At 38.9% G+C, this 27,932-nt stretch overlaps 1 protein-coding gene across 3 annotated transcripts in view; it reads right to left on the bottom strand.

Annotated features, from left to right (window-relative positions):
* Positions 1-27,932, bottom strand: part of LOC145981319 (proton-coupled zinc antiporter SLC30A2-like) — an 84,693-nt gene that overhangs the window by 20,123 nt on the left and 36,638 nt on the right. For 2 of the 3 annotated variants that reach the window (XM_083114524.1, XM_083114525.1), the window contains exon 2: positions 3,548-3,711. In XM_083114524.1, coding sequence (XP_082970650.1) covers positions 3,548-3,711 — 164 coding nt within the window. Of the gene's footprint in view, positions 1-3,547; positions 3,712-14,227; positions 14,327-27,932 lie in introns of those variants that run through there. The other variant, XM_083114523.1, reaches the window with a different exon arrangement.

The raw sequence follows: 27,932 nt of genomic DNA, 5'->3' as shown, positions 1-27,932 counted from the left end.
GCGTCTTCCGCCGACGAAAATCGTTGTCCACGCAATTTATTCTTGACAATCGGGAACAAGAAGAAGTCATTGGGTGCCAAATCAGGACTGTACGGGATGACCCATCAATTTGATTTTTTGACTGTTCATAAAGTCGGTTGTTAGACGAGATGTGTGACAGCTGGCATTGTCTTGATGAAGAATGATCCGACGGCGTTTGTTTGTTTTCCGTATTTGACCGAAGACCTCTGGCAAACAAATTGTTGTGTACCATTCAGAGTTGACCGTTCTACGTTCCTCTAAAGGCACAGTTGCCACATGACCAGTTTTCCCGAAAAAAACAAAAAAACAGGCGACCATTTGTTTCGATGTGCTTCGAGCGCGAACAACTTTTGTTGGATTGGGTTCATCTTGAAACACCCATACAGTCGACTGCTGTTTACGTTCCGGCTCATATGCATATATCCATGATTCGTCACCTGTTACAATCTTATATACGTCTTTTGAAGCACCACGATTGTATTTATTGAGCATTTGTTTGCACCAATTGACGCGAGCGTCGTTTTGAGTTTTTGTCAAATTGTGTGGGATCCAACGAGAACATACCTTTCTCACAGCTAAATGATCATGTAATATTTTATATATGCTGGTGGAACTAATGCATATGGTTGCCTCAATCTCACAGTATGTCACGTGACGATCTTGCAGTATTAGGTTTTGCACAGCATCAATGTTTTCTTGAACAACAACTGATTTTGGACGACCTTCGCGAATCTCGTCGGTGAGCGAATGGCGGCCACGATTAAATTCGTTATTCCAGCATTTCACAGTGGCAAAGGATGGGGCTTCATCGCCAAATGTGGAAGTTAGTTGATCGATGCACTCTTGTCTTGATAATCCACGTCGAAAATCGTATAAAATCATCGCACGAAAATGTTCACGAGTTAATTCCATTTTATTGTTGTCGCACAATCTCCAAGGCAACATAAACAACACAAATGAAGCTATTGACAAAACATTTGAAGTACGTTATGGTCAATAATGTCAGACGATTCCGTGCAAACGTCAAATCGCGCCTAACTTCAATCAGTGTTGCCAAGGCTCAAAATATAAATAGTAGCCCTCGTATAAATATATTTGATCCCTAAAACAGAATCTACAGAATAATTTTAAGTATAAATGATAATTATGGAATAGTTTTGTAAATTTCTTGAGGTTCCTTCAACACTGCATGTTCTTAAATTGACAGCAAAGGACTATCTACTATGTAAACAGTTTGAATCTAGAAGCACACACGAATAAAAATACATCCCACAATGTATTAATGTCAATGTAAGAATTTGATATTACTTCATGTCAAATATTTCTATTCTTGCACCATGAAACATTAACAAATATGCATTTATGTGTACATGTGTGTGCGCACACACACACACTTAAAATTGTATTTAGAATTTAGTTTTATGTAATTTTGTGTGTATACATATACTCATTAATTGTATCTTTACAGTTCTTATTTGATTTCAAATTGTCCATATGTTTTTCTTTCATCTTTCTTACTTATTTACTATTATTATTATTATGTTTTCTTTTCTTATTGGATATACAGGGTTAGTCAAAATTATGTTAATATTAAATGGGACAAACCAATCCATTAGTGTTAACATAATTTTGACTAACCCTGTATATACCGTTTATAACTTTAGACTATTCTGACAAGGGTTAGGTGGGAGAACAGCGTACACTGAACCTCGCCCGCTCAATAAAGTTATTATTATATTATTATTATTATAACATATAAATACTTTTTTACTATTCGTCTTCTCTTTTATCGCATTACTAACATATACAGGGTGTCTACCAAAATAAATCCCAAATTCTTGACCCTTCCTTTTTTTCAACATTTATGTAATCGCCCCCTATTTAGGTAGAGTTGCAAATTTAAGAAAATATATATTTTTATTAAATGAAAAATCCCTACCACAAGAGAAAACTGAAGCTGTACTTTAACAAGAGATTTAGACTTGCTTGAATTTTATTAATGCAAGTAAAAATTAATTCTTCAGACTTCATCCTGGATGGGGCATGGCGACATTACTTTATTTAATATTTTTACAAAACTTCATGCATACAAGAATGTAATTGTTAAGAAACAAAGTGAAGAAATCTTAATCAGAACAATACAATTTTAGATTTCCAAATATTCAATTTATTATTATCAAAAATTATTGACCAGCAGCATAATTTCTTGACTTTCTTGACCTAGTTGTTGATTTCTTGGCTTTCTTCGCATTCCTGACTGGTAGACACCCTAATATACAACAAACTATTTGTGTAATTTTGAACAACCAGATAAAATTACCACATTTACAAGCTGAATCACAAGTAAACTCTTCCTGTGTAAGTGACCACTTCACACAAAAATGAAAATTGTAAATCACCAAAAAGTATTATTATAAAGAAACTGAATTTTAGAACTTTCCTTGTGATTTATGGTATAGACCGAGTTTCAGCTAATAAGCATTTCAATTCATTATACAGGGTGAGTCAAAAGTCAGGTTACATAGGGATTTATAGTATATCTTCAATGTGTGCACCTTGAACATCAATGCATTTGTGCACATGACATTTCCAGACTCAGGGTGCGAAATCAGAGCAGATTGGTGGGAGGGAAGGAAGTATATATACATATATATGTATGTATATATAATGCCATTAAATATGTGTCAATTATTAAATAATCAGATTATATTATAAAATATACAATATATTATATCGACTGTATTTCATTCAAAATGTAATTGCAAATTGAAGATTTTGATGTACTACTGATGCTATGAACAATGATTTGCGTAAGAGAGGAGGGGCAAAAATAAGAGAAATTAAGACGATAATAGTTTCCTGTATAAAATTCATATATAAGTGCTATTACGTGTTTTATTAATATATTTATATACTTCGTCGTTGCTAAAGAAATGCGATGAGAAATGGATAAGAAATAAGTCTGTCTAATTTCTGTGTTCTGGGGATTGTTGGCTGGATTCAGTTTCCTAAGATATGATGCTCTTTGTTGTCAGTTATGTTATCGATATTATTCCAGTCAAGTATATTCGAATCCCAAACTAATTGTTTATGTTCGTTGTTAAAACAAAAACTCTCCCCCCTGAAGAGATCGGTGGGGGGATTTCAGGACAAGATCGTTGGTGGGGGAATTCCCCCATCCCAGGGATTTCGCACCCTGTTTCCAGTTCTCCAGAACCTTTTGCAGAACGTCTGGCGTAATCATGTCTGCACATTGCACAATGTGTTCCTTCAGATGCTGGATGTTCTGAATCTTAACTGAGTAGATGAGTGTCTTTAAATAACCCAAAAGAAAAAAAAAAACTATTGGTGTCAGGTCTGGAGATCATAGTGGCCACTCAATGGGACCATGGCAAATGATCCATGCACCAGGAAATAGACAAGGAAACTTTATGTACCTAACCTGACTTTTGGCTCACCTTGTAGACTGAAGCTATTTCACACTTCAGTAGTAAGAATTCTATTCTTGGATAACCTAAATACTTACGAGCACTAGACTCCTTTCTGTTTTGTTGGTTAATACTCTCGTCCCCATCGTGACCTAATGAGCAATCTACTTTCCCATGGACGCAGAAAACAACTTTCTTCATGTCTCCTTCATTAGCTTCATAGTAAGGCATAGTTCCGTATGCTGCTTTCTGATTAAAATTGCTGAAAAGATAATGTACAACCAATAGTTACAAAGCTGAAAAGCTTGCATCTTGTTCAAGATAATAAACACACACATAACATATGACCTTACATGGCTGGTCACTCTACATTTAATATATTTCTTTCTCTCCATTTCTTTCTATCTGATCTCTCCCTCTCTCTCTCTTTAACTCTTGTATGTCACTCTTCTCACTTAGGGTTGCCCATCCCCCCAAGGCTAATGGCGCATCCCCCCAAATCATAACATTTGCACCCTCAAACCATATCGTAATTCCCACAACATATTTAATTACGACAGCGTGTCTACCGAAAGTAACTTTTTTCTTAGCTTTACTAAACACTATACTTTGATCTGCCCCTCCTCCCTAAACAGGGGTGCCCATCATTCAAGACCACCCCTAAAATCGATCATCATAATCAAGAATATAGCTTGTTTTGTAATGCAGCTATAGTATATAAACTTCACATTCAACTCAAAGTGTCAACACATCAGTAGCGGCTCGTGCCTAAAATAACAGGTGAAGAAGTACATTTATAGACAATGAAAAATAAATAGTAAGTGTCAGTGGGCCCCCCACAATTTAAAACGTCTTTTTTGTCTTCATCCGTCCATCTGGAAAATGTTGTCTGCAACAAATTACACACTAAGTCATTTATTGGGTTCATTGTACAAACCACAGCTCAACACATGAACACAACACACGATAGGAAAAGCGAAACACACACGCGGAACAAGATCTCGCGAGAACGCAACGATTTTGCCACAACCACTGGATGCAATGTTTTCTGTCAACGAGAGAACTGCTGCACCTAGATGGCGACACCCGTTCAATTCCAATGCTAGGTGACGTCACCGTTGCCATGACAACCGGCTAAAGTCTTCCGCAACCTGGCGGCATCTGCTCTTGGTTTGTTTATGCTGCGACGAACTCTTCATGTGCGTAGCACCGAGCGGCGTATTATTTGAGTATTATCGTGTGCGTTCTGCTGGGAAATGGTTTAATTTAACAAGCAAATGAAAAATGTCAATATTAATTTGAAAATTAGGTGAAAACATCTGCACTTGTTGCACTTGGCTAGCCGCCACTGCAACAGATCATTGCGAGCGAAGCGAGCAAGAAAATTTTTACATCCATTTCTTTGCAGGCTTTCAAGAATATTAATTTAATTGGATGTTAATACTTTCTTAAGATCCCAAGATATTTAGTCTTTTCCAGCTTCTCCTTTGGCACGTTCAGGGTTGAAAACGTGTGGATATTATATCGCTAAATGCAGTGTCCAAATTTTAATTTTCGAACTCTCTCTCCACTACAGAAATCTCTTGACAATCTTAAGATTTAACACTTTATCAAGAGCTTTCTCCCCCCTCCCCTCTTCGATAATATCCTTAGACTAAACACTTTATTTTCTTCATCGAATGGATTAAATGTTGAATTTTATATTATTTGAAGGAAAAAATACCCCCAAAAAATCTCGATGGCGCAACCTGCTCCATAATCGCTCCATAATCCTGCTCCATAATTAACTTTCTTTTTTTTTTGACATTCATCAGAAAATTTTCTATGTGATGGTGGTCTTATAGCACCACCACAAACCAATCTTCAGCCGAAAAGCCTTCGCGCATCTTCCACTCCATCCATTCAACTTGGGACATAAGAAAGTATGCTCCACTCTGCTCCTCCCTCACGGGCGAGTATGATGCACATGACACACATTTTTGCCTTTAGTCCTAGTGTACTTCCTGAATCCTGTTTCTACCTATGATTACACAGAGGTATCTCGTGAACGCATGCGGTGCATGCGGGGAAAAAGGACAGCTTGCTCTGCGACGACATTAATGAGCATTTCTACATTCTAATTTCTTCATATAGGAGAACTTTTTATTTTACACAAGGGCGCTCAACTAAGTTTATATTACATTTCTTGGATCTGAAGTGAAAGAAAGTAATAATTCTTTTCCCACAATTGATGATCCAAGAAATGTAATATAAGCTTAGTTCAGTGCCTTCGTGTAAAATAAATACTTCTCCTATATGAAGAAATTAGAATGTAGAAATGCTCATTAATGTCGTCGCAGAGCAAGCTGTCCTTTTCCCCATAATTGACGCATGTGCAGCATGCACCACATGTATTCAGGAGATGCCTCTGTGATTACAAAACTCTATAGTGTAAATGTAAGTATGAATTCAATTTTGGCACTGTTCATTTTGACTATGTAGCATTTTATTTATTCAAAAATTGTGAATTGGAAATACTGACCAAAGAACAAAGTGGCATGCCTTAATGAATTGATAAGCAAGATAAACAAAGTTGTTACTTTTAATTGATAAGAGAAAGTGAAATATGACATAAGATACCTTACTTCTTTTCAAGATACAAGGCCTTTATCAGTTATAAACATAATATTTGTGCTACATATCACAATTGAAGTGGCACCTTCCTGCTTACACTGTATTACTGATATACTAATTCACTTATGGGAGTTTCAGGCCAATTAAATGCTAGCATGAGTCAAAGCCTATGACACTCGTTACCACAATTTTTCCTTTGCATCCAAATAGACAACACTTTGTCAATATGGATGGGTAGTAGGAAGCTTCCTGTGATGGTTGGTTTACTTGTTTCAATTTTTTGTGTAGTTGTGGAAGTTTATGCTCATGTATAAAAATTGAAAAACATTATTGAGAAAAGACTTAGGTACAAATATAAGTTACAACTTTTGTTCAAGGTAGATAAGCCTGTAAGCCTATGGTTATAGAAACTTATTTTGTTCCATCAAGTAGAAGAAAGTATTTTTCCCCCACGAAATTTCGAATTGGGTGGCCCCTCACTCCACTCTGGCTGCAAAAATGATGCTCTTTGTGCAGATGCTTTCAGAGAAGAAAAATGTATTACAATGTAATGCAACATGCACATTTGAGAGGCAATTTGAAATTCCATATGATTTTTAATAAAATGTATATCTCAGAAACAAATAACAGTATAGTAACGAGCCAAGCCTAGTTTGGTTTGGTATATATGAGACTATAAGCCTAGGGTGAGTCATAAGTCTCCATGCAAATGGTGAAAACTGCGAATAATGTTTATTTTTCCTTTCCAGGCAGGTGAACCAATGAAAAAGAGATGCCACTAACGAAGTAAGAACAGATTGACATCATTCTGTTGACTGGGAGTGGTACCACCTGTCATGTAGCACGTACATTCAATGCAACCCACAGAACGAAGATAACCCATGACACCGTGGCACCTGCGTTACCCTCCTTTCATATGTTGCTGTCTTTGGTCTTCCAGGCCTGCTTTCGTCGGCGACGGAACCTGTCCTTCTGAATTTCTTGATAAGTTTGGCCACGGTGTCATGGGTTATCTGCGTTCTGTCGGTTGCATTGAATGTACGTGCTACATGACAGGTGGTACCACTCCCAGTCAACAGAATGATGTCAATCCGTTCTTCCTTCGTTAGTGGCATCTCTTTTTCATTGGTTCACCTGCCTGAAAAGGAAAAATAAGCATTAGTCACCGTTTTCACCATTTGTATGGAGACTTATGACTCACCCTGTAGAAACCAATTGCATTACCAATTAGAAGACAAACATTTTAAAAAAATACGAAATTTCTACTTAAGTCGTCCCTGGCGGAGGCAATGTCGTGGAGTGCAGGTTGTAAACGTTGATTGATGTGTTTTAAGTTCACTTTATGCACAGTAAGGCTAATCGGGACTGAACCTACAGTTTAAAGTGGGATCCGAACCACTATGTGCTTCCACCGGGTATCGAACCCGGGCACGTTGCAAACGGACTATCATATTTCTCTACAGGGGTGCCCACAGGGGGAATTCATGACGCGCTTGCATCATGGGAAATTGGAGGGGGAAAACATTTTATAGTTTAGCTACCAGTTTTACATACCTTTACACAAAAAAGGGGGGATAGTTTCGTTTCATTGACTTGCCGTGCTTTTTCTTTCTTTAATTTCAACTTCGATGAAAGGTTTCGAATGAGACGAGCCTTTCGATTTTTGGCATGTCGTCCAGTAGTAAACAATGTCGAGTTTTATTTGTGGTAGTTCAGAGTCGGCTCGTAACTTTCGACATATGAACTTCAGTTTTAGTGTTGAATGATTTTCAACAGGATCTTTTAGGCAGTATTTGTTACGCTTGTATGTATTGCTGTGCTTGTAAAATACTTTGTTTTCATTGTCTAAAGCTTAAGCATTTCGATTTTTTTTTTTAAAAAAATAAATCAAATTATCGACATTCAAACAAAAATCAATTACTGTTTGTTTATCCAAATTATATTTGGGGAGGGTTATGATGAACAATGCTTTTGGGGGGATATTGATGAACGACTTTGGGGGGATGCGTCCACGGCCTTGGCGGGGGGGATGGGCACCCCTGTTTCTGTATATGTGTTCTACTCTAGTTGCAAAAATTACTCACTCGGGAGTTGACTCTCTCGGAGAAAATGTTCTCTAAGTAAAGCAACATGCCTCGTATATACAAACCTCAAAGCGCAAGATTGCATGAGTGTGCGTACTTCTTTCTTGTTGACTGGTCGTCAGAATAATCCCCCCTTCTTTCCATTGGCCATTTGCTTCTCTTCTGTGTCGACAAGCGACATTTGACTCCCTTGTTCTATCGTGTTGAAGGGGGGGGGGGGGCAAAAATCCCAGATGAAACTAATCAAAATTATATTCTGGGTGCAGGACGCTTTTTACAATGTTGACTTATTTATAGGGGATAAAGATCTACTTTGGTTGGCACATATAATTTATATCTATCGTCTAGGATACTTAGGAGGGAGGGGAAATCCTTGCTTCCCCCCTTCTCAGAGTACTACCACAAAAACAGTATAGCTTGTTATCGGTATCTGCCATTCCATTCTATTCTATTCTTGATTGATTTGGTGTTTTAAGTCGGGACTGGACCTACAGTTTAAAGTGGGATCCGAATCACTAGGCTATGTCATGGCTCCACCGGGTATCGAACCCGAGACGCCATGATTACAAGGCCACAACGCAACCACTGCGTCATCGGGGAGGCCCCTCCACTATATTCTTGTTCGTAAAATGTCTGTTTTCTTGTGAAAACCAGCCGACCACCGTGGTGGAGTGGTTAGCACATCGCGCTACGACGCCAGGGGTCCCGGTTCGAATCCTGGTCTGGGCATGGATGTTTGTGAGTGTCCATTCATCAATTTCATCATATCATCACTCATCCCCATCTTCGTAAAATAGCCAAAAGTGGCACAAAAAGCAAAGTAAAATAAAGCAATTCAATCAATCAATCTTGTGAAAACCGGTTTATCTTATCTTTCCATGACGTTCAGACAATGCCATTACAGCAAATACTGGCATCTATACCCTGTCCCATCTGGTTGTGTCCTAATTGCGAACAGTCCTAATTGCGAATAACGCCTAAATCGTCCTAATTGCGAACACATAGAAGCGAGAAATAATTCCATGTCCTAATTGCGAACACATGAAGCCACAGATAAGAGTATTGCCAAGAGAGGTGGAACTGCTTCAACAGAAGACACCGGACGAATAATGCAGTAGAGGGATGGAACCACAAAAGCAGTGAGCTAGGTAAGTCACATCCAAGAGAGGCTTTTTGTGCCACTTTTGGCTAATTTAAGACCTTTCTGTAGAAATAAGCCAAGGGTGGAACTGAATCAATTTAAAAATTCGCTAAAAAGACACAGGAAGTGAAGGCATACAAAAATGTGTTCGCAATTAGGACACAGCCCTGCTAGTTAATTCCTGTTTAGGAAGCAAGTGTTCGGAATTAGGACTGTTCGCAATTAGGACGACACCTCCCATCTATATCTGTAACAAGGTCGCGCATAGCGGCAGAGGAGGGAAATCGAGTGGGCAGAGCGAAGCAGTGCACGCTGCTACTAAGGCTCGTAACTGCAGTCGCTTCCCCCTCCACGCAATCCCGTTCCCTCTCACGTGTTCATTGGCGGAGCCGTCTCGCGTCCCTCCTAGCGCAGAAACTTGTTTACGTTCGCCTGCTCCAGACAGGGTTTATTATCTAAATAAAACATGTCCTCGGTTCCGACTTGCGTGTAGGTGCACGAGTGCATATAGTATCAGTAATTTGCACTGACTAGAGGAGGAGTACTTACGTAGTTGTTGTACCGATATTTTGTTACAGATAATGTTTTCTGCGATTAGCAATTAACTGCCATGTTCAACAAAATGACGAGAGAACGTTTTCATGAGAGATATGAGAATCACGTTGGCTGCCGTAACTATAGGGGCGTGTTGGAAGGGATTGGGAAGGAGATATTAATAATTCTGACGTTTGAGAATGAAAATAATTCTTCTCGGTTTCTCCTTAGAGTGATTGTTTTTGCACTTTATTTTATCACTTTGCTTTATTTTACTTCGCTTCTAGTGCCACTTTTGGCTAATTTGCAAACAGTGGCTTCGATTGGGTTCCAAAACTGAGCGGGGGGGGGGGGGGGGCAGGGACAGTTTACTTTCCCTTGGTCGATAAGGTTTAGCATACTGCAGGGGCAAAAGTGACAAAATGTTGTGTCGCCCCTGTCAACACATGCCTTTTAAGCACTAAACTATTCAGTCTGTTATAAAAATCTATGTTGTTAAGAATTAGTGTTGAATCTTTTCTCTAAAGATTGTTAGATTTCTTTCCATAAAAATGTTATTGTTAATGTTACAATAGGTAATGAATTGTTTAACTTAAATGAGAAAAAATGCTGAAACTATGGAAATATAAAACAACTATGTAGTAACCATGGTAAATTGTAAACAAAATTATGATATAAAAGAGCTAGACTTTTGTAAGCCTCCTGGTTGCCGAAACGCTGATGGTTCAGGGGACTTTGGGTAATATCTTGCTTCAATCTTCGGATTGGCTGGTGTACTTGTGTTCCATTTGGCAGATATTCCACAAACCCTACTCTGAATAAGGCGTTCTCCTGCATCATCAAAAAGACCAGGGTTATAAACTAATAGGTTTAGGCCTACAAGTTGTATCGGGTGAATTGTCTGTTTGAAAAGTGTTTGTATAACATCGGAAGTTTAAATAAATCTTCGAGTAAAAGATCTTAATGATCTTTCCATTTCAAACCTACATAGGTGATAATTAAAAATAAATCCTGTACCACAGACCACGCAAGGGCTTGGTCATACTAGCCCTTAGAAGCCTTTGAGAAGTCCGATAAAAGGGTTGTAACAGACTAACATAAAGCCCTAAAGACAGAAGGTGCGTGTCAAAGTGGGGGGGGGGGCAACTAATTGCCCCCTAATCGCCGCCACTGTTTGCGAAGATTGGGATGAGTGATGATATTATGAAATTGATGAATGGACACTCACAAACATCCATGCCTAAGCCGGGATTCAAACCCGGGACCTCTGGCGTCGTAGCGCGATGTGCTAACCACTCAGCCAGCCAGCCATGGGAACCGGCGATCAGATACACCAAAAAGGACATTAGATTAAGTGGTTTCTGTTTGATATCTATTCATTGTAAAAAGGTACAAAAACGCAAAGATCTGTTCATTACCAAAGCGATAGTTCAATTTGAATTTTAAATAGGAACAATAAAATTTTCCATGACTGAAGGGCGAGATACGAAATCTTACTTTGTCCCCTCCTTCCCCCAGCCCGAGAAAAATCCTGCGTGCGCCCCTGACACAGAAAACCATTACTAAAGCGAGCTGAACTATCATTCTGAAGCTATGACGACAAAATGTGGGTCTACTGAGAAATTCGTGTAAATGTTATACACACCATTTTAAAAATATAAATACTATCCCACTGAAATCTCACTTTCAAATATACAGTGTACAGTGGGATCCATGAATATTACCGTCCAAATTGTCCAACACCATGTTCGTGCACTTTATTTGCCCCAGTAAGAGCTTCAAGAATTAAAGGAAAACTCAAAACAAGCTGTTGACAACTTCTGAACCAGCATACATAAAAATCAATCGCTTAAAAACACATTGGATATAAGAGAAAAATTAATGAAAATAGTCATGGACAATTTGCACGGAAATACTCATGGATCCCACTGTACCTATGCTTAGAAAACATGGATATTTCAGTTTTTTGCTTTGACAATTTTGGAAATGTGGGTTTATGGGTATTCCAAAATTTTAAATTCAGATAAGTATGAAATTTTCCTTCTTTCGAAATTATGTCGTGGGCCTCCCCGATGGCGCAGTGTTAGCGTCGTCACCTTGTAATCACGGGGTCCCGGGTTCGATACCCGGTGGAGGCACAAGTGGTTCGGATCCCACTTTAAACTGTAGGTCCAGTCTCAATTAGCCTTACTGTGCATAAAGTGGACTTAAAAACAACAAATCAAATCAAATTATGTCGTGTTGCACACATATAAAAAAGGCTATTGCACAAAACTTTAAACGAAGATATAATACCTAGGTAGCCTAAACAAAACACTCCGATCTGACGATTGTGGCGCTCATGGTGGTGACCATCCAAACTAAAGCGCATTCAGTGGAATGTTTTTTGTAACGTTGCTGCAACGTTATCACAACGTTGTTCCCCTACATACAACATTCATCATAAATACAACGTGCATACAACGTTGTGACAACGTTAGTGTGTTGACTGGGCGATAATACCAAATGACATTTTTGTAAATAATTCAGGTCCCTGCATCAAACAGGAATAATAATACATTCAAATGTTGACAAAGGTAAAATTTATTGTATAAAAAAATGTACACTAAAAACATAACGTTTCCACCTTCTAACAGGGTCTTCTTCAGACGAAGAAATTTATTGTGAATGTTTTTAGTGTATATTTTCATACAATAAATTTTGCCTTGATCTGCATTTGAATGATTTATTAACATGAAAACAAGGCTTGTTAACAGTGTTACCAACCGGGTGAAGGCTGATTGTTGGGACGTGTGATATTGTAAGGGAAAATTTAGAAATCTTGTTCCAATATACGAGGGTCACTATTTATATTTTGAGCCTTGGCAACACTGATTGAAGTTAGGCGCGATTTGACGTTTGCACGGAATCGTCTGGCATTATTGACCATAACGTACTTCAAATGTTTTGTCAATAGCTTCATTTGTGTTGTTTATGTTGCCTTGGAGATTGTGCGACAACAATAAAATGGAATTAACTCGTGAACATTTTCGTGCGATGACTTTTTACGATTTTCGACGTGGATTATCAAGACAAGGGTGCACCGATCAACTTACTTCCACATTTGGCGATGAAGCCCCATCCTTTGCTACTGTGAAACGCTGGTATAACGAATTTAATCGTGGCCGCCATTCGCTCACCGACGAGATTCGCGAAGGTCGTCCAAAATCAGTTGTTGTTCAAGAAAACATTGATGCTGTGCAAAACCTAATACTGCAAGATCATCATGTGACATACTGCGAGATTGAGGCAACCATAGGCATTAGTTCCACCAGCATATATAAAATATTACATGATCATTTATTTAGCTGTGAGAAAGGTATGGTCTCGTTGGATCCCACACAATTTGACAAAAACTCAAAAAGACGCTCGCGTCAATTGGTGCAAACAAATGCTCAATAAATACAATCGTGGTGCTTCAAAAGACGTATATAAGATTGTAACAGGTGACGAATCATGGATATATGCATATGAGCCGGAACGTAAACAGCAGTCGACTGTATGGGTGTTTCAAGATGAACCCAATCCAACAAAAGTTCTTCGCGCTCGAAGCACATCGAAACAAATTGTCGCCTGTTTTTTCGGGAAAACTGGTCATGTGGCAACTGTGCCTTTAGAGGAACGTAGAACGGTCAACTCTGAATGGTACACAACAATTTGTTTGCCAAAGGTCTTCGGTCAAATACGGAAAACAAACAAACGCCGTCGGATCATTCTTCATCAAGACAATGCCAGCTGTCACACATCTCGTCTAACAACCGACTTTACGAACAGTCAAAAAATAGAATTGATGGGTCATCCGCCGTACAGTCCTGATTTGGCACCCAATGATTTCTTCTTGTTCCCGAATGTCAAGAATAAATTCCGCGGACAACGATTTTCGTCGGCGGAAGACGCCGTTGATGCGTTCAAAAATCATATTATGGAGGTGTCTCAAGAAGATTGGAAAATCTGCTTTGACAAATGGTTCGAACGAATGCAAAAGTGTATTGACCAAAAAGGAGAATACTTCGAAAAACAATAAAGCAGTTTTCAATGCCAAATTCCTGTTTTTTCATTGTTAGGCTCAAAATATAAATAGTGACCCTCGTATTGTAATAGTATGACGAGATGCTTTTAGTGCGAAATTGCGGTACAACGCGATACCTTTTTGTGATGACTTAGGTGCGAACTGCGCTTTTAATGCGATGGCTTTGGTGTGAAACTAACCTCTGGTGGATGGTCTAATGCGACACTTTTGGTGCAAATAACGGCTACGGTTCTGATTGGGAGACAGTTCATAGTGACCACACATCTTCCCGAGGTAAAGTAGTTCATTCGCCAGTGGCTGTACAAATGCATGTTTACCCTTTAAACCTTGAACTTACACAGAGAGTAATTTCTTTTCTTCGTAATTCGACTCCATTGCAACAGAAGTAAATGCACAATCCACTCATAAAAACTGAACTTATTGTAACTTATTAAAGCACTATAAGATAGACTGTAAAACTAATGCTTTCACGAGAAGAGCAAAGTAGGTCGAAGCGCAACACGAACAGCGATCTTGCAAGGAGCTGATATGAAACTATAGCTAAAGGTTGAGACGCAACTAATCCATTCGCATTATCAGCGTTTGGTATCAGCAGCTCTTGAGAGTGACTAATAAGAACACACACTCGAGCAACGGAAGCAAAAACTAAACAAGATTTTTGAAGGAAAAAGTGCGATCATGCAATGTAATGGACTATATTAGTGACGACGTCACAAGCATACAACTGAGCAAGTTAAGTAACATGTGTTTCCCTATGTGATAGCATAGGATTTTCCATTGCAAAGGGCAACTTTTACAATTCTGACAAGTATCGTACTTTAATGTAAAGATGAAATTTCGGAGAATGAATGCCCAGAGACTCAACGTAATAAGTGAATATAAATTTGCTTGAAGGTAATTTCACAATATTCCAATAAAAATCACATCTGCAATATTATTATTAAGGAATATTATTCCAAAATTTTGATTTTTTAAAAAAATCTGGAGAATCGTTTCTCAACCTATAAGATATATTGTTTTAACAATTTTAATTCAATCCATGTTGTACGTTATTCGCGATCTACCATTGCTTTTTACTGGCATCTCTCAATTTCATTATGTGTGTTTAGTTAGATGTTAGGCTAGAGTAAATTACATATTTACTTTTCTAGAATGAAGCATGTGTAATTTGTTTAAGCAAGTGTAAAAGAGGGCTTCTTTAAGTAGTCGATGTTAGCAAAAATATGATTATAGACTGTGTGCACACCCCTACAAATAATTCTGCCAGCGTCCATGCTTATGGATCCCATGAAGTGTAATATCCTTCAAGGTGGGTCCCGGACTGAAAAAGGTTGAGAACCACTGTACTGATCTAGAGTGTATTAACCCTAGCAATACCAAGAGGATGGGGGGGGGGGGGCGCCACAGGCCCACTGATTCAGTTTTTGTGTATTACATGTATATCCACCAATGTCAAAATTCCTAAAAAATAGCAATTGTTTTTTGCAATATTTAGAATGACATCGCGTGATTTTTCCCAAAAATGTTCATTAAAACGTTACTTTATTTCGTTGATATTGTTTATGGGCCTCAAAGGAAAGATTTCGCAAAGATGTATTAAAGGTATTTTAATACATGAGAGTATTTATTCAATTGATAAACTAGAGTAACAATTTGAAATTATAGTAAAACAGTGAACGTATGGGTAGTAGAAACAGAAAAAAAATAACTTAGTTAAAATTTTGCACAGTTTAAGCATTGTTCCAAGTATGAACATTGTAATTGAAGAAAAGTGATAAATGTTACAGTGATTTACTATAATTACTTAAAAAGCATTATGTAATTTATCTTTCATGTATAATCCATAACATAAGTAGTGTCTAGTTAGTTAACTTACGTTTACAAATGCCAGAAAACACACATCAGTCCAGTTCAATTGAACTTTCATTCATAAATGTAACACGCTGTGGTTAGCGCTAACAATCTAAGTAATGCTGTATATTGCTGTAAGCGAAGGAACAAAAGCCGACTTCCGTGGCAGAGTGGTTAGCATAGGACGCCAGGGATTTTGGGTTCGAATCCCAGCCTGGGCATTGGCATTCTTTGTGCATGTGCGTTCATCAATTTCATCACATCACTCATCGCCGCAATTATCCAAAAGTGGTATAAAAGTCCCGTATAATAACCTAATTCAACTAATCAATCAGTACAGAGGATAAGGTAAAGAATAACTGAGTAAGTAGCAGTTGATTTTCACATTTACGACTGTACCTTCATGACATGGTGTAATTCTTAGTGTATAAAGCTTGAACATTGATCTGTGACTTAACTCCGTAACATCTGTAGACACACTTTGTTAATGTCGAAGAACTGAAGAAAGCCGCCGCCACGAACGTGGGTGGGGATAAATAACGGGCGAGTTGTTTTCGTCCAATCACACAACCTTCAGCCAATGGACGCAGCTGTCATTCTGCTAGTCTACTCCACGTGGAGTCTCAGTCACATGACTGCGGATACGCTATTGCCGTACTTTGCAACTTCAATGTGGAGACCGTGGGAAGGTGCTTGTGCGCGGAGTGAAAAGGTGGCGTAGAGAGTGGCAACACTGTGAGTTGAATGTCATTGTTGCAGCTGGTGGGCGCGCTCCGTGGACTTCAAAGCCAGTCGGTCGTTAACGTAGCTAGCGCGTCGACTATACCAAGCTTAAACGTTCCAGCTATTCAAATGAGTTTCTTTATTTCTATTTCGTCTATTACACATCACTTTTCTGCCTCTTGGGTGAATCGCGAAGATGAGGTTAATAGATGAACCAATGAAGTGGATGAAGGATGAAGGACAGATGCAATGATCAGGGCTCGAACCTTGGACCTCTTGTTTCGTACAGCGGCTTATGATTACCACTTCTCCTTGTATACGGATTGCCAAGTTCATTAGGGACAGGGAACTTTCCAATAACCACTTAGATAACCTATTACGAGATGAGCTACTCAAAATGTAGATATTTTTTATCCTTGTGTTTAATTAATGAGGATTTTATCGCTATCTCTAAAGTACTTCAATGCAGAAGAAATGAAGTAGGTTCATTTGCTAAGAGTGTCTGAGGAAAAGGTCGTGTGGACTATTGGTGTTAAGTTCCATCAAAATAACGTACAGTCACCGGCAAAGATAATGGTAGGCAAATTGTCCACCGCTATTTTCATTACTTTTTTATTCTACACCCTGTGTTGTTTTAAGGAATGAAACTATGTTGGTTCGAAGCAGGCATTCCCCTCTGCTTATTAACGTCATTATTTCAATTCATTGTCATCACATTGTGTAACACTACCGAATGAAAATGGTGATGGACAATTCGCCTACTGTTTCCTTTGCCGTTGGGTGTACCACGTTTGGGCCAGCTGTAATTGATCTGGAAAAGAAGGTACCGGGACCGAATTGAAATATTCTGTAGACAAAAAGGTTCTTTAGGGTCCGGCACCGGAGTTGTTCAAGGAATTTTAAATAAATTCAATTTCGGTCCAGGAGAGAAAATCAGTAAGCGTAAATGGTTCTGGACCGTAAAGAAAATTTTTATGTTTACAGTATTTCAATTCGGTCCAGGAACTTTTTTCCGGCTGAATTTAAATACGGTCCATTAACCTTTTTTTCCGGATCAATATAAATACTATACAGGAACCTTTTTTCAATTAAACAATACGCAACTTGTACCGAATTTAAATTGTGCGAGGTTCCGGTCCTGCAGCGAAACCCAATAGAACCAATTAGAGTTTATGTCTTCCTGGACCTTTAACAACCCTCTCCAGAATCCCGGACCGGAATTGAATTTATTTAAATTTCTACATCTGTAACAACCCTGGCTCAAAGCGCGAAAGCTTTTTTCCTTTCCGGAAAAGCATTTCTAGGATCTTTAAAATACAAACATGCAGAAGAAAATACGCCGTTGTGAATCTAATTCTATTTTGCAATAATAGCTCGATACTTAGCTGAAAATTGTTAAAGAAGAGTCCAAACCGAATGAAACCTTTGAAAACAGGTTCACGAAATGCCACTTTTCAAATAAGGTAGGTGAGCCAAAGGTAGCCCGTGTTCCCAAGATGGCCCACTGTACGGAAATCATATTAGTATTTGATTCAGCTAACAGATGGCACTACATTAATATACCCAGTCCCCTCAGGTACAGAAAACTAACTGTCTTGTCCTGCCAGCAGCCATTTTATTTAAGTTATTGTGGAACCTCTGACGTCGTAGGGACTGTGTTCACCAGTCCCCCACGGAGGTCGGCTATTCGTCAACAATCAAAAGTATGATACCAACAATTTTCTCTAATAAGATGTAGAAACTTGAATAAACATGTTTTCTTGAGCACAAGCATCATTTTCTAAGCCAACTATATAAGCCGTGTGTCACCGCGGGAACAGATGTAACTGTCTTGTATTTTTTTTAAAAAGCATTGTTTCAAAATATCCACGTTTTAGTTAAAAGAGTTATTTCGGTACTTTAGTATTATACGGACTACCCGTTTTCTGGGGAAGCAAAAGAAACACTTATGGACATAATAGGAACACTGTATTTGATTAAAGTTCAAATCACCAACCCTGAGACCTTCTGTAAACAAAACCACGTGCATGCAGAAAGCATTGCAAACTCATAGAAGTAAAATAATCCACACGAAAATCCAGCGTTGTTACAGGATTCATTACGTAAGGTAAAACAACGGCAAATTTGTAGTATGGGATACGCTGCCGCAAATGACGTCTCACTTTAAACCCAATGCTCTTTCTTTTGTACTTATTGCTTCACCTTTATGGTTAACTCTCTTTGCACCAAATCATTTCCCATAAATTTGGCTTCTTTCTTGCATGCGAATTAAATACATTTTACTTGCATTTTTTTAGACAAAATGATATAACATGGTAATGTATATTTCTAAGGTTTGATATAGATAGGAGTGTATTTGAAATTTGTTTGTAGATTTTATGTAAATTGTATCTTATGTAAATAACATATATAATGGGCATAAACAGTCATATGCAATGCTGTAAGTCCAATAAATATATTGATGATGATCAAAACAAGACAAAGAAAGTTCGTAAATTTATTGCGGTTGGAAACTTTGACAAGCATCCTAATAACGATTTTTGTTCCGCCAAATATAGTGCACTTCGTAAAATAACTTGGTGACATGGCAAGGCAAGATAAGTGTGAACATTTTGTAGGAATATGCATTGTAACTTTCAATGAGCTTAGAGATTTGTGTACATAATTATATTTTATAACCTTGGTTATTTTCTAAAAATAATCATGTGAACAGCAAGGAAGTAGTGCCACTTTCAACATGAGTTCTATGCGTGCGGGAAGGTCTCAGTGTTCAATGATACATCGAATCGGTGAGACGGTTTGTTTACAGAAGGTCTCAGGGTTGATGATTTACACTATAGGTTAGGTTAGGTACTTTAATGAATGTCGATTACACACACAAAGCAATAAATCACTTGAACAATGCAATGAGGTAGTTCGTATAATACTAAAGTACCGTCAAACGGGGTTACTTTGCACCTTCAGGGGTTACTTTGCACCAAAGTTGAAAAGAGTTGCAGAGTCCTCTGGCAGGAAAAGCATGAACATGAAGCAGAAAGTTTCAACTGCTACCGCTAGATGGGACATGTAACTGTACTTTGATAATGATGTTGGTGTTTGAAATCAGTTCTAGTTTCCCGCCAGGGTGTTGTTGGTGTGGATGTGCGGAAAGCAGCTGCTGTGAAGGCCCGAAAATTTGGAAGATATCATGTACATGAATTTCTAGCAAAGGTAAGTCAGTTCCGTAAAATACATGTTTGCATTATGGAACTTGGAAGCAACATTGGAAATTGAAGTGTGAAACTTTGTAAAGTCATAGGAAAAATAAAATGAGGAGACCGTGGTTTCAGCCTGAAATCGGGGTTACTTTGCACCATAGAAAATTGGTACCTCCTGCCTTCTAATTTTTGAAAATAAATTACGAAAATAAGCATACTAGTACATGATTGAATCCTATTGACATGGCATTTATATATATATACCGGTGTATATCAAGATTATCGATTTTCCGTTTGTTTTCTTCTTTCAGATGCCGAGATACTACAAGAGGCCTCCAGGAGCAAGACGCTATGCTGATTATACAGAAGGTGCCTTACGTGAGTGTTTGGAAGCTGTATCAGCTGGGACACTGACGCAACGGCAGGCTGCAAGTAAGTACAATATTTCGCGGCGAACAATCAACTATAAATTGAAAAAGAAGCACATGTTGCGTCCCGGCAAACAACCAGTTTTTTCAAAAGAAGAGGAATCACAGTTCTTGCAGTGCCTACTTGACACATGCAAGTTTGGTTTTCCCTTAGATGAGAGTGATTTAAAGCACATTGTTCAAGATTATCTCTTGAAAACGGGAAGGGTTGTCAAGAACTTCAAGAATGGGAACTTTCCAGGGACCGACTGGGTAAAAGGTTTCCTGAAGCGCAATCCAGCTTTGACTGTCAGATTTGTTGCCAATATGAAGAAAAGTCGTGCCGATGTTACCGAAACTGTGCTTAAGGAATACATACAAAATCTCTCTGAAGAAATTAAAGATGTTCCTCCTGACAACATATGGAACTTTCACGAAACTAATCTGACAGACGACCCTGGATATAAAAAGTGTCTTGTGAAAAGGGGATGCAAATAGCCAAGTAAGATTTGTAATACATCGAAGACAAGCATCTCTGTCATGCTTGCAGGAAATGCAGGTGGCAAATTATTGCCATCTTTCGTGGTGTATAAATCTAATAAAATGTGGTCGACATGGTGCGAGGGTGGTCCCACCGGAGCAAGTTATACAAACACAACAAGTGGTTGGTTTGATGGGTTAGCATTTGAAGAGTGGTTCTGTTCTCTGATGCTTCCTTGTCTCAAGAAAATGCAAGGAACCAAAGTCATCATTGGGGACAATTTGTCTTCACATCTGTCGTCTAAGGTGTTGCAATTGTGCGAGCAAAATGGAATTCGGTTCATCTGTTTACCACCGAACAGCACGCATCTCACGCAGCCTCTTGATGTAACATTCTTTCATCCCATGAAGGTTGCATGGAGAAAGATTTTACGTGCATACAAGGAGACACCGCGTGGTATGCATTCTGGAGTTCTGCAGAAGCAACATTTTCCTGCCCTACTGAAAGAATTGATGCAAGCAATTGAACCACATCAGGAAGCGAACTTGAAAGCAGGATTCAAGAAGTGCGGAATATGCCCAACAAGTGTTGATGAACTCCTGAAGAGTTTTAACGGAAGGAGATCATCAAGTGGTAGTGATACGTCAGTAGTAGAGGCAAGTTTTAAAGACTTTTTGGAAAAAAAGAGGAATGAAGTCATAGTAGAAAAGGCCCCGATCAAGAGAAGAAAGAAGATGAATGTGCCTCCTGGAAAGAGCATTGCATCCATAGATCTTGCCACTGGCCAATGCGAACAGATTGCCTCGTCATCTGCTACCGGTAGCCATCCTGGTACATCAAGGAAAACCAGTATCGATTCAGAATCCAGTAATGGTGATGAAGTTCTTCCTTCTTGTGATTTCTCGTCCACAGAAATGCAGTTCAGTGACCATGAACTTCCCATTGTAGAAAATAACATCACTGTGAACCGTGAACTGAATGGGCATGAACCACCACCAGAATGGGATACTGTGAACCGAGAAGTGGGCGAATATGTTATTTTCAGATATGAGAATGAACTTTTCCCAGGGAAAATTGAGCAGTCACACAGGATGGAGCAGTTGTTCAATCAATGCAGAGGAGTGGACGATATTGGAAGTGGCCACATAAAGTCGATGAACTGGAGTACAGTTGGGATGATATTCTTGGACATATAGAGCAGCCAAACCAAATCAGTTCAAGGGAGATATTTTCTGTTCCTGAGTTGGCATTTTTGTGGGATAGTATGTGCTAAACTATCAGCAAGTGGTTCCTGTGACAGTACCAGCATTTTATACAACATTTTCTATAAAAGCATCAGTGATTCATACTAAGTACCGATACTGGTACCTTAATTCTAATATCAGTATTTGCAAACGACATACAGTTTTCTGTGTCGTTATGCAGGAAGTGCAATTTATACACGCTGGTGGGTTAACATTGCACAGAAGCATTATTTTCGTGTGTTGAACCTACTTTTTTGTATCTGGTGCAAAGTATCCTCACCCTATGAGGATACTTTGCACCAAATTTCATTTTTCAATAACCATTGTCATACTCCTCGATTACTAATGCACTTGTAGGAATGTTTTCTTTATGTATTCAGCTATTATATGTTTAAAATACAATGTTTTCCATCTTTGCGTTTGTAAAATACATGCAGTTTTCTTTGACAGTCCTTAACTCTGGTGCAAAGTAACCCCGTTTGACGGTACCGTTATTTCTTTTAATTTCAGAAATTTATCTCTCAGTGATTTGTCAATTGCACTAGAAGCTTAACTAGGGCTACCTTACACGTTTTCGGAACAAAACATCTTTCTTAAAGCAAAAATAAACGAAATGATATGCTCGCCTCGCATAAGATAGGCCAATTTTACCACCCCAAATTCATGCGCCAGGGTTTACTGGGTTTAGGCCTAAATGTGGTCTTGTCCATTGCCAATCAAACTACAAGTCCACTTGAAATAACTGGTGACGATTTTTTAAACAAGTGTAACATTCGTTTGAAAGCATTGAAGGAAGCTCTTTGGATATGCAAGGGCAAATCAATTTACTCTTGCTTATTAGTTCGAAAGGCAGAACAAGTTTCCAGTGACACTGCAAAAGTATAAATGGCAAATTGTTTAACACTCAGTTTGAAGAGGCAACAATGAAGAACAATGAACAAAAAGGGTACCTGTCAAAGTCTTCAATTCTAGGTGTGTGCTGAAGCTCCATCTTTAGGCAATTGGCACAGACATTCGTTGCGTCTGGGTATATGTACTTGGGCATAATTTTGACGAGGAGTCACAGAATACAAACGCGTGGAATACTAGACAGTTGAGCAAAAATCCGGGCTCCTCTCTCGAAAGATAAGGAAGGCGGACCTAGTTGTAATAAGCTGGCTTACACGTGCACGACTTTGACGGAGTGATCGTACACAATGACTCCAGTTCTTCCCCGTGTTCTGCCCCTTCCTCAGCCATAAGTATTTTGCACATGTGAAATTTTCAGCGCAAGCTGTGCTGTACGAAGAAATAACTCATTTTACGAACCGGATGGTGTAATGCTATGATAACAAAAACACGTGCACCATTGTTGTGAGAGCGTGCGATTGTATTCAATGGAGAAAACATTACACAAATTAGTTTCAGCAGGGTTTTATCAATGGAAGGAGGCAAGCACTGCATTTCCCTAACGGTCGGGATTGCTGCTACAACTATTTTTCGTCGTCTTCTTCTAACGCCCCAAAATTCTTTTAGCCTGTGCTTAGAGAACCAAACCCAACAAACCTAACCTAACAACGAATGCATTCCACAGACTCCACAAAGCTACCAGCCAATGGCAATGCTTAAAACAGTTGTAGCATGTAGTTGGACCTTCCCTAACAAACACTACTTCAATGTTACCTTGTTCCTGCAACGATCTCTGCTTGTAATTATCAGTATAATAATTAATGCAAATTACTGTGGCAAATTAAATTGCATGTGAGAAATATATACTGTATATAATTTAAAGCTGACATTAATTTTCCAGGGGGCAATGGCTCCCCTTGTCTAGTGCAGTATTCCAATCTTGGGATACCCGCCCTGAGGCAGTGCCCACAAAAAGAATCCTGGAGAAGTTTTGACAGTTTTCATTTTCATAAACTGTGAATGAGTGTGCCTATTAACAATTCCTAACGCGCACACAAATATACGAGGTCTACTCACAAAGTGTCCGATCTTATTTCTTCCGCAGAAACAAATGAAGCACGAAAGGTGTTATTTGGTAGAGAGGTATTGGCTACCTTCATGCGCATGCGTAAACTTTTTCCTCGCCCACAGGGAGCGCCAGTAGCGGGCAGCCAGCCTGTATTGCATCACATTTTGCTTAAAGCTTCGTGATGGACAAGTGGAAACAATTCGAAAGATTCAGCAGGGTTTCGGCGACAATGTCATGGGCATCACACACCACTTCAAAGATAGCTGCAAGTATGGGGAAAGCGAACAATGTTCCGATAGGCCCTCAACTAGTCGAAATGATAAGGCGATTGACCAAGGGCAAACTTTAGTCATGCCCCCGCCCCAAGATTGGTTTGGTACATTTAATTTTAAAGAGCATTTGCCCATGCGGAAAGTGCTAACTCTCATCTACAGCGCCTTGAATAACGTAGTGTGGAAAACGACCCAAGAAACTGGTTCCCCGAGACGATGACAAGTAGATGGCAGTGCGATCGACCCCGGTGCTAATTTTGTTATGAAAGTAATGCGGCTTAGTTAGTTTTAGGAATATATTGTGTAGATTTGTTTCTCTAGAAAGGCGGTAAGTGAATTGATGGAAACCGTTATATTTGTGGAGTGATTTGCAGTCACGAAATGGCATTAATTTGGAAAGAAAAGTAAAATAAAATTAATAAATAAATAGCATGCTTAACACAAGAAGAAACATCGTAATGTGATTCCGGACGTCAGGTCTTGGACTGTGTATTAGAGTTTATTTTTTTATTAGAATATACATAGTATCCTGAGAGATATTTCATACCGAGGCGACAAACCACAAATGTCGCTTGAAAGCGAGCAGTCTGAAACCAATGCAGCCTTTTGAACCGTAGGGACAAAAGCTCTGACTGCACCGTTTCCTCAAGGAGATTTTACACCAAAGCGACACGCGACAAACGATACGAGTATTTCACACCAAAGCGACACGCGACAAACGATACGAGGATTTCACACCAAAGCGACACGGGTCATTCGGTCCAAGGCAACTTTCATATCGAAGTGACACATGTTGCTTGGAAAGGAGCCAATCAAGAGCAACATTTCACATCGTAGCGGCATGACGGGAAGCACAGGCCAGCGTTCGGTTGGTGAAATCCTCAAGCGACAAGTGTCGCGTGCCGCTTGTCGCTTTGGTGCGCAATCTCACTAAAGCAAGACACTCATTGCATCGCGTATGCGCGAACAACAAACCACGGCAACATGTTGCAAGCTATTGAGGAAATTGCCCAGTTTGAGCGACGCAGAAGCGACAAAGCGACACGTGTGGCTTATCGTGTCGCCTAGATCTGTTGTTGTATTGTGCGGTTTATCGTGTCGCCTATCTGTTGTTCGCAAGCAACGCTTGCTAATAGACTGAAGGCACCATGTCGCTTGTCACTTAGTTGGGAACTCCCCCTGTAGCGCGTCGCTTCGGTCTCAGCACCCTTCCTTTAAGGAGCTTTCCGACCGAAGTAACAAGTAGCACGCGAATACGCCATATGAACGTGTCGTTTGCTGTTTGGACCCTCATGTCCAATGACAGTCTGGAAGTGTGTGTCACTAGTGTGACAGTGTGAACATCCCGTGTCGCTTGTCCCATTGGTTTGAAAGTTGCCTTACACTCATGTCGATGGCACTAAGAAAGTTTTGTGGGGTTCCCCTTGTCGTTTCATGCAATCATCATTATCATCATCGCCGCGATTAGTTTAAAGCGGAAGAAAAGGGACAGTAAATATCAAAAATACAAATGCTTCAGTGTGTATATCTTTAAAAGAAATGATGATGATGATAATAATAATGAACTTAATTCATACACAAAAATTTAGTTGCCAAGATCATTCCACGCGTATTTTTTCTCCCGTATTATTAACGAAAGTATGACGATAACAGGACGTGGTCGACTGTCTAGAATGTTCGTTAATATCTTCGCGACCACTGTACCAAATATCATAGCAATTATCACATTCATAGAAATGCTTCATGTAAAAGAATCAGACGTTGCAGCGAAAACTCCATTTACTTCCATTATAAGCAGTCGAACACCAAGCACCGGGGTCAACACCAGCGCCTCTAGTGGATCATTTTCGAGTGGAACCAGCCTGAGAGCGCAGAAGCATGCCGTTTTCCATACTACGTTATTCTAGGCGCTGTACTCTCATCTGATTCAGGCTTTGTTGGCGAAACACACCAATCTTGTGGTTCGTCAGGCTCCCTATTCTCCAGACATGGCTGAAATGGCAGAACCGTAAGGAAAAGTGAGTATGCATCCCAAGGACACTACTTTGAAGGGAATTTGGTTCTCCAGGTGAGTGATTTTTTCCCGGCCAAGGACCGGATACTTTTTTTTTTCAACAGTTAGTTTGTGCGTGTGTGTGTGTGTGTGTGTGTAACGGTGGCAGAGTGCATTAAGAGGGCAACACTAAAACAAATTGGCTCTTTTACATTTTTGATACATAATACCATCTAGATTTTCTAACAATCGAACATTAAAAATTGCACTCCATTAGTTTCCAGCTAGTCCTAGTTAATTATTGATCAGTGGATCAGTGAACCAGGCACGTATCTAGAAATATGTTTCGGGAGGGGGGGGGGAATCCGAACCAAGTGTCTCAGGAATAGTAATAATAATGTTTAATTTCAAATACAGTAGAGCGTCGATTATCCGAACGTCGGTCAACCGAACGACCGCTTAACCGAACTGTGTACTCGCTCACTTTCAGATATCTGTAATGAAAAAAGTACGTGACTTAGCTGCTCGTAAGTGTGTAGGCTTGCTTAGACAGACCAAAATAAAGGATTTTTTAAACGTTAATTTTGTGTACTGTGTGTATTGTTCATGCAAAATGCGTATGTAATATGTACATATTTTTGTTTAATAAACTGTACCACATACTATATATTCCTACTAAAGTTGCCTTTGTACGTTACTTTGTAATACATACTTAAAGAGATGCCTGTTTTTATGAATAAATTTACTGTACAGTACTTCTTTTTGGCAAATAAACATGTACAGTTCGATTATCCGAACAAACCAGTTTTCCGAACACCCATGTCCCCCAATTACTTCGGATAATCGACGCTCTACTGTAATTAAATCAAATTAATACTAATTACAATGCATAAATTAATGTTATTATCACACGATTAGGTAAAAATACTGTATAAGAATAGAGATATAACAGCGGATATTCATTACGTAGCTTACCTGTAGTTAAGATTGGAATAATTTATATAAAATCAAGTACCCTGGCAATGAAATTATTGTCAAATAGATGAATAACTGAATATTTAACGAATAACAAAAATGATTACATGTAGTTGGAAAAAAGTAAGTTTCTGATTAATATTTTATGCATATTATTTTCAGTAGTAGTGTATATAAATAATCTTTGTAATGCCATTCAAAGCCGTATGATCCCAATGTCATCCTTGTCTTCCAATACGTTCAGAGGAAATTATGCAACAAATGCTACACGAGTATATTTACATTATTTAATTTTCATATTTAATAAGTCTTTCGGGTGGGGAAGGGGGTCCGGACCCCTAAAATACGTCCTTCCTGTTCTTCAAAGCCGTATGATCTAAATATAATTCTTGTCTTTCAATAAGTTCAGAGGAAATTATACAACAAAGACTAAACGAATATATTTTTCATTATTTAATTTTAGTACTTGATAAGTCTTTCGGGAGAGGGGGGGGAGGGTCCTTGCAGTGAACTGAATGGAATACAGCCTAGGTTAGAGATTGTTCTTGTTCAGTTGTTTAATTGCGACATTGTTGTTCCTTTGTTTCCCATTCTATTGATACATTAACCTTGACGTAAGTACGTCATTGTGCACAACAAAGTATCACTTTGGAGACAAACTGGGTTGAGTAAAGGTAAAATTGATAGAGGTGGCTAACTGGCAAGTCGTCCAATTTCTGTGCATAAACTACAAACCTAGTTTTTGTATGGTGTTATAAATTTTCGTGTGATGCTCTGAAAAATTTGCACAAACTGACAATGCTAGAGAGTTATTTTCAATAAAGCATCTACAAACAAAATTCAGCCTAAGTGTAGACACATTTGAGAATTTATTGGCTAAATTAAAATTATATAGCCCATTTCTTCAGAGTATGGGTATATATCAGTTTCTGGCTGGAGCAT

The sequence above is a fragment of the Lepisma saccharinum genome, chromosome 29 (assembly GCF_977018435.1).
Source record: "Lepisma saccharinum chromosome 29, izLepSacc3.1, whole genome shotgun sequence".
In the NCBI taxonomy this organism is placed as follows: Eukaryota; Metazoa; Arthropoda; class Insecta; order Zygentoma; family Lepismatidae; genus Lepisma; species Lepisma saccharinum.
The sequence above is the reverse complement of the archived record's forward strand: the minus strand, read 5'-3'. Positions and strand labels throughout refer to the sequence as shown.